Source organism: Lactuca saligna, chromosome 6 (genome assembly GCF_052625555.1).
Source record: "Lactuca saligna cultivar CGN05327 chromosome 6, ASM5262555v1, whole genome shotgun sequence".
In the NCBI taxonomy this organism is placed as follows: Eukaryota; Viridiplantae; Streptophyta; class Magnoliopsida; order Asterales; family Asteraceae; genus Lactuca; species Lactuca saligna.
The window spans coordinates 178,002,140-178,010,365 of record NC_136422.1 but is presented as its reverse complement, the minus strand read 5'-3'; the positions used below and the strand labels follow the sequence as shown (position 1 = coordinate 178,010,365).

The window sequence follows — 8,226 nt, the reverse complement described above, 5'->3', positions numbered from 1 at the left end:
TCGGTTCACTTCCAGATTTTGGAAGAGGTTCCACGATGAGTTGGGTACTCGTCTCCATTTCCATACAACTTTCCACCCACAAACTGACAGTCAAAGAGAGAAAACTATTCAGAACATGGAGGATATGCTTTGGGCATGTGTTTTGGATTTCGTTGGGAGTTAGGATACGTATCTCCCTTTGGCGGAGTTTTCGTATGACAATAGTTATCATGCCAGTGTTGATCGACCTCCTTTTGAGAGGCTCTATGGGAGGAAATACAGGAGCTCGATATGTTGGGGTGAGGCCGGTCAGCAAGTCATGGGGAGTACCGAGGTGGCACTTAAGACTACCTAATTGATTCAGCAAGTTTGGAGTAGACTCCAGACAACTCAGAGTCAACAGAAGAGCTATGCCAACAAGCGCTGATTAGATCTAGAGTTCCAGGTTGGAGATATGGTTCTCCTGAAGGTGTCACCTTGGAAAGGTGTCATCTGATTCAGGAAGAGGGGAAAACTGGGCCCTAGGTACATTGGTCCTTTCATAGTTTTGGCCCAGGTGGGTCGGGTTGCTTATCGCTTGGATCTTGCCGAGGAGTTTAGCCAGACTTATAACACTTTCCACGTCTCTTAGTTGCGGAAGTGTTTAGTGGATGATTCTGCGGTGGTTCTATTGGATGATATTTGGGTGGATGATCGCTTGAATTAAATCGAGAGACAGTTAGTGATTATTGACCGGAAGAAGAAATACTTGAGGAACAAGGTCCTTGAGTACTAGCTTTCTAGTACGCGAGGCGTACTCTATGATTACGCTTAACGTACTAGCTTTTTGCTGGTCGCAGGCTTCACCCACGTACGTCGGGCGTACGTGGGAGTACGTTAGGCTTACACATGGTTTGGGAAAACTCTAATTTTTAGTGCTTGCACCCTATTTAAACAACTTAATCAACCTCTTGGAAATTTATTAACCAACCTCCACCCCTTATACCCTGAAAACAAAACCTTAAGTGCATTTGGTGAGATTTGAGCTTAAAAGTGAGTTTGTTGGTGTTTTGTGGTGAAGAAGAAGAAGAAAAGGAACACTTGGAGGAATAGCTTGCGCTTGTAGATCCAAAGTTAACTTCAAATTTGCAAGCCTTTTGAGGTAAAAAGCTCTTACCTTTAGAGGTGAGTTTCCTCTTTATATTTAGTGGGTTGAAGGCACCAATGCCAGCCCATGGTTTATTATATTTAGGATGCTAGATATTTGTGTGACTCTTGCATATGTTATGTGTTGATATGTTTACCGGCCGGGGCCTGATGACCATTATGTATGCTATTTATCTTTGTGATTATTGCATGTGTTATGTGTTTATATGCTTATACGTTTATATGTATCCCAGGCGTGGCCTGATGTCGGGTGGGCCCCGATGACTAACTGATCTATATACCGAGAGGGGTCGATGTCAGGCGGAGTCCATTATATGTTTATTATGTATGGTATGTGGTATTTTGGGGAACTCACTAAGCTTTGTGCTTACGGTTTTCAGTTTATGTTTTTAGGTACTTCTGGTTCGAAGGGAAGAGCACATGATGATTACAGTGCACACACCACCTCATTCAGCATTTTATGTTACTCTGATGTTTTTTTGACATTGTTGATACACTTTTCCACCATGATTTTTATGATGATGTTTTCGATAATTGTTTTATTAATTTAAAATGAAAATTTAAGTCTTAATTTGTGAGGCGTTTCACAAAACATAACAACAACAAATTGATGCATAAATAAAATCTTGTGATGATTGAATTTCACATTAGTATATTATTCATTCCAAATATTCGAATATCCGGGTGTCACTAAGGATTGAACCCTTTCTATCCAAGTGAATACATAAAGACAATATACACAACAATTTACATTCTCAGAATTTCTAACTTGACACTATATTTTACTAGCTTGTGTCCCATCCTTCGATAATCATATCAAGGTCAAGTTCCAACTTCTTGAAGCAACTAAACTTCATGCTTATATAGGTAGTTATTTTTATCTTACACATGCAAATTCAATTTTACAAAGAACTAGTAAGAAATAAAATTTCAACATCCTTTACTTGAAGTATTGAACACATATATTAGGATGATGACAATAATGTGTTTCAATCTTTAAATATTAAGCTTTCCACATTGAATTCAACATCTAATATTTGACATGTCTTTTAATCTCTTGTAATGAATGTGTGCTAGTCTAGCATGCCATAAATCAATTTATCAAAAGTCTTGCTAGAACTAGAAGAAGCCATGTAAACAGAACTATCATAACTAGGATAATTTATATTAAGCCTAATCATTTCGTTACATACATAACCGAAACCCATAAAATAACCATGTCTTGACAATATATACTTGTCACTTTCTAGTACATGGTTGTAACCACACTTATTCAACATAATTTCAGACAAAAGATTCTTTCGAATCCATGAAACATATAAAACATTGTTCAGACACAAACATTTTCCAGAAGTAAAGTAAAGCAAAACGAATCCTAAACCCTTGATTGTTTCAGTAGCAACATTTCCTATTTTCACCACAGACCCATCTTCTATTTTATGACATTCCTTGAACCAACGAAGATCTTTACATATATGACTTGTTGCTCCCGAATCAAACCACCATGGAACATCATCATCCTTATTTCCTTTTTGGGTCATTGAATCCACTTAGTCCAGCACCATCCTTATTCACTTTACAAAGACGACAATCTTTCTTGAAGCGACCCGGTTTGTTACAATTCCAGAAAACCAATTTTACTCTCTTATTGGAAGACTTATCTTCCTTTCCTTTGAACTTCATTTGTCCTTTAGACTTCTTGGAATTCTTTGAAATTTATCCTTCAACCATGCTCACAGAAGAGGAACCAACTTGATTCGTGTCTTTTAGATTGTTATCAAGTTCTTGAGTCCTTAATAACTCTTCAATTTGTAAATGGATTCCAAGTTTAGTCAAATTCAATTCCTCTTTTTTATGTTTCAGATTATGTTTAAAATCTTTCCATGAAGGGAGCAGTTTGTCAATAATCATAGCCACAGAAATGGCTTTATCCATTTTCGGATTGTGTTCAGTAAACTGTCCCAAGATCCTTAACATTTCGTGGAATTGTTCGATAACAGGCTTGGAGTCAGACATCTTGTAGCCCATCAAGTTACTGACAAGAAACTTTTTACTTGAAGCATCTTTAGTCACTTGGATTCAAGAGAATCTCATCATTCTTTTGTAGTTTCAACGTCTTGATAGATATCAAATAGAGAACCAGACATACCATTGAGAATATGACCACAACAGATGTAGTCATCATTGTCCTAATTTGATCTGCTACTTTTTTCCTCTAGAGTTTTATCTTCAACAAATTCTAGCATAGGTGTACTCAGAACATACACCACTTTCAGAGTAGTAAAGAGAAAATGCATCTTTTTTTGACATCTACGAAAATCTTGCCCTTCAAACTTGTCCAATTTATCAAACTTGCTTGTCATATCTTTCACTGAATTGCCACTAGCCATAATCACAAGAATACGTTGATTTTTGTTAGAAATATGCTTCTATTTCTGTTGGTGATTTGGTATTAAAGCACTTGGAAATTCTAAAATCATGATTTACGCTTTCAAATTGAAGTATTTTGGTGGTAATCCCAAATCTTCAATTGGATAATACTCGTAAGTTTGAGAACAAGAAAGAGAATGAAAAGCTTTGTTTTGTCCGTTGAGGTCTTCAACATAAAGTACCATTCGTATATCTAAGTTTGACCAAAAATTTCTTAAATATGTCAATTGGTTGAAAACCATCACAGGACAACTGCAACACTCGAAAAACTGACACAAAATAGGCTTTTAACTGCTGGACAATTGGTTTAATTTATGAATATCCACCAACAGTCAAACCTGACACAAAACAATCGTTTTAACCATTGGATATAACACTGACCAACATGTGCTCTGATGCAAGTTTGTTGTGATTCGTGGATGCGAAAACAAGTTTGTTGCGATCGTTCCAATGATTCGTTGCGATGTGATCCTATATGGATCATATTGATGCGAACCATCAATGATCGTTTTGATGCGAAATCAACGGTACCATCCAACTCGATGTAAAGTTCCAAAATGTTGTGTTACAACTACTTGCGATCCATCACAATTGAATAGTGACATACTATCGTTGCGAAAGTGCATTCGCATCTAGTTTTCCGAAATCTCATTCGCATCTGAGCGCATTCACATCTCATTCAAATTACAAACTTAGTGTTGGTCCGAGATCAACTTCATTACGAAATCATTTTCGGTCCAACATTTACTTATTCCAAAATTGTTTTTGTTCCGATTTTAATTCCGGAATCAATTTAGCCCTTACTTAAAAATCTTGAATAAACTTAAACAAGTGTGTATTCCACACATTCCTTACTTGTTTATTATTCATCAAGATTAATTATGGTCAACAAGTCAACATTACACTTAAATATACTTAGTGAAACAATTAACCAACATTGAGTACAATTTGAAGAAATGATTCAAAGATATCTCACAATCCCTTCTTCAAATTGTACTCAAGAAGGACCACCTCTCTACAAGTTTGAACCAGCCTAAAGACCTTATTTTGCAATAACAAAGACACAAAAAGAATACAAATTAATAGTTGTCTATGTGGTCGATCACATCGAACCCAACACAATGTGTAGAGAAAAGTTCTCTCCATGCATCATAGTTGAGCTGATCATGGTCAAGAACCAGCAACACATAGGTCTTGATGTTGGTGATACCAAAAGCTTTATGAGGGGCGGAATTGGCAGGTTACAAAGAATAAATAAATAAATAAATAAATTAGAAGGTGAGAAATTTTTGGAGATATTTGACGTGGCGTTATACGATATTGAATAATTGATTTCCTTTCATTCAAATAATAGGCTACGAAGGTATATATACAATACATGATGGCCATGGGCCGTAAAAACAAAATAGTAGAATGGGCTGATGAATATACAACAATAAGCCCAATTATAAATATATAGTAACAATATCTTTCTATGACTTCAAGGCTTTGATGGCTTTAGGTTATATAGACGACTCTCGCAGCTTCTTTTCCTCTGAAAGTAATTTTGCAAATCTGCATGTATATGCGAATCACACTAGTTTAGGAAGCTGTTTAACTTGCTACAATTAATAGATGTATATATAAGACAGTTTGTTTTACATTTCTAGACACAGTTAATTTACTGACCTTTTGAGAGCTTCGGCATTGGTTTCGCCAGTTCCTATTGGCTCAGAGATTCCAGTCTTTAGATTTATCCTTGAACTTGGCTTCTTTAATAGTTTTTCACCGATTTCCTCAAGTTTCACCATGTTCTCTTTCGTCACAACATCCACTAAAGCCTCATCTCCATCTAATGTATCATCCTGTTTAATTAATTCCAACATTTATTTATGTAGCTAGTGTCATTTAAAAGTACTTTCATTTCTATAAACTGATAAAAACTCAATTATTAAGCCTCATTACTTGGATTCGAATGTAATTTTCTTGGGATTTAACTGCTTGAAAGAACACAGAAAGATGACCATCTACCATATCTCCACTTGCTTGAGTGAACACGTCAATAATTGGGGTGAAACCATTATGGACCAACCAACCTAATATGCCCCATTTGGATGCCATCTTAGCATTGTATCGGTTCGCTTCCTTTGATGCACCAGTTCCTAATGAGATCAAAAGGAATCGGCCATAATCCATAGGCTTAACAGGGAAGAAGTCTGTATTTTCGCTGAATACTTGTTTCGTAACTTGGCTTATTGCAACAAGGGCCTAGACACAAAAAAAGAAATTACTAAAAATGGAGGTTTATACCATAATCATGGTCTTCTTCCTCTCCAAAGTTGTTATATATGGTATGATGTTAAAATAGCGTTTTTTTAACGTCAAACTCACTCCCAAATATTGAAATTTATCATTTGCAACAGATCCATAATTTGGTTGCAAATATATGTATACTATATATGTACCGGATTATTAGCAGCGACACCACCATCAACAAGGTTAAATTCTTCACTGTTTCGTCCATCTTCATTGTCGTTTTTAAAGTAATGTGGAGGAAAATACGTCGGAGCCGCGGATGTGGAGATGCATATATCTGATAATTTTGCATTGTAACATGGATTAACATCCGCCTGTTGATATGAAAATTTTGGTTAACTAACCCTCACATTAAAAGTTGTTCCTAAAGCATTTTAAAACATTTTTCTAACGTAGCTATTGAAACCTCATAAGTTGAGAACATGATAGGTTGCAGACGTTTTATGTCAAATGTAGGAAGGACTACACTGGTTAAAGTTTCGTTCAAACGGGTGTTTCCCAGTTTCTCCTTTATAAGCTTCTGAAGATAAATCCCATTGTACTTTGGTCCAATTATCATTTTCATCGTCTTCACGATGGATCCCCATGCACCCCTATGTAAATAGAAATCAATATTTTAAAACTTAACTAGGTCATGTTACCTCAAAGTTATGAAAACAGATGAATTATACGAGTCAGACGAGTTATATATAAACCTATGTTGTGGAAATATTTTAGGACCATGCTCCATATAGAAAGGTACAATATCTTTGGCTGCATATAGAGGTCGGTTTTTTTGGTCTGGAGCTGTTAACATGGCTGTCACAAGACCACCTGTGCTTGTTCCTGAAACTACATCGAAGTAATCTGCAAGTCTTGCATCTTTTCCATCCAATTCCTACACAATAATCACGTAATCCATTATGCATGCATATGTGATTGAACTCCTGTGTTTCATTTTGTAGTTTCAAGTGGCCTCTATATATACCTGAAGCTGTGATTCGAGGAAGGCAAGTATTGTGGCTGGAATGATCCCTCTAATGCCACCTCCATCGATGCTAAGAATAGTGATAAGTTTTCCATTAGCAGGAGGTGCGTTTCTCAATCCATTCTCCATCGTTAACGTTGTTATATGAGCTTGGTTTTGTGTGGAAAACAGAGAATAATATAGAACAAATTATACAAAAACTAATTGATTCAACTTGAATGGTGAAAAGAGTGTCTTTGGATGGTGCTTATATAGCCATTTAGAGACGTCTAATTTGAAATGTGGAAGAGTCTGCGTTGATCATGCAACGTAAAGATTTGCATGTTACTGTTTAGTTATGTGAAAAGGCGCGCGTCTTTAATTTAACATTTAGCAAAATAATCTACAGTGTTTGGCCCGGTCTAGTGACGTCAAAGCTAAGAAAGTCGTCAAGTACCTTTGGGATGTAGTTTATTTTAATATTTTATGATTAACTAAAAGTTAGAACTTCTATCTAGCTCGTAGATGTTGATTATGCGTTGAGTTGAAAATGTAGAAATCTCTGCGTTATGCAACGTATATAAAGTCTGCATATAAGCAAGTGTTTTCATGCGTGAGAAGTTGTGTTTCATTTTTTTAATACAATAACTAATTCCACGTTTATGGCCAAATCTTTCTTGCGTCCTTTAAAAACATTAATTAGAGATACATTGTGAGTCATGTACTTGGTCTATATATCTCATATAATTCTTATCTTCTGCTGCTGGAAGTTGCTATATTTAAAAATCAATCATTCTAAGTTTGGCTGGCGGCAAGTTTTTACTGTTTGTTTGAAGGGGCAATTTGGACATATATATGGTTGGTCAAACCATTTGTATCAATTAAGTTACCATGCATATAATCCCTAATCCATAAACTAACCATAAGCTCTAAGACCTACACCATAAACCGAAGACCATGCATGTGTCACAAGAACTAATTTGTAAGACTTAAGCCATAAGCTAAAACCCTTAAGTCATATGCCAAAATCTCTAATCCCCAAACTATATATAAACCATAAGCCATAAGTAATAAGTATTAATCCTTAAGCTATAATCACTAAGCACTAATCTCTAACCCCTAAGTCATAATCCATAAGTCTTTCTTTTTGTTTTGAAAAAAATAATAAATAAATGCATATTAATAAGCTATAAAAAACATTTATTGAAAATGCTCTTAAAAGATAAAAATTAAAACTTTTAAAAGGTTAAAATTAAAATTTAATCCAAAAAACTTAAAAACAATCTTAAAAAATAATAAATCAATAAATAAATCTAAACAAACCAAGGGGTTGTTTGGCAAGATCTGAATTTTTAAGATGCCTTAATTTCTAAGAGGGTCAGAATTTTTAAGATCTGAATTTTTTACATGTTTTTTGGTTGGAACCTCTG

The 8,226-nt window shown here is 35.4% G+C and overlaps 1 protein-coding gene across 1 annotated transcript; it reads right to left on the bottom strand.

Moving 5' to 3' along the window:
• Positions 1-5,057: 5,057 nt before the first annotated feature.
• LOC145003146 (patatin-like protein 3) lies at positions 5,058-6,946 on the bottom strand. The gene is made up of 7 exons (XM_078962284.1): positions 6,818-6,946; positions 6,546-6,727; positions 6,257-6,443; positions 6,000-6,164; positions 5,500-5,802; positions 5,224-5,399; positions 5,058-5,109 (listed from the first exon to the last, which is right to left on the bottom strand). The coding sequence occupies exons 1-7, from the start codon at positions 6,944-6,946 to the stop codon at positions 5,058-5,060; spliced, it is 1,194 nt and encodes a 397-aa protein (XP_078818410.1).
• Between the last annotated feature and the right edge of the window lie 1,280 nt (positions 6,947-8,226).

Coding starts and splice junctions, on each gene's coding strand:
- LOC145003146 (XM_078962284.1), bottom strand. CDS start 6,946: ATGGAGAATGGATTGAGAAACGCACCTCCTGCTAATGGAAAACTTATC. Junction 5,803..5,999: donor GTGTCGCTGCTAATAATCCG/GTACATATATAG, acceptor TTTTGTGTCTAG/GCCCTTGTTGCAATAAGCCA. Junction 5,110..5,223: donor AATGCCGAAGCTCTCAAAAG/GTCAGTAAATTA, acceptor ATATACATGCAG/ATTTGCAAAATTACTTTCAG.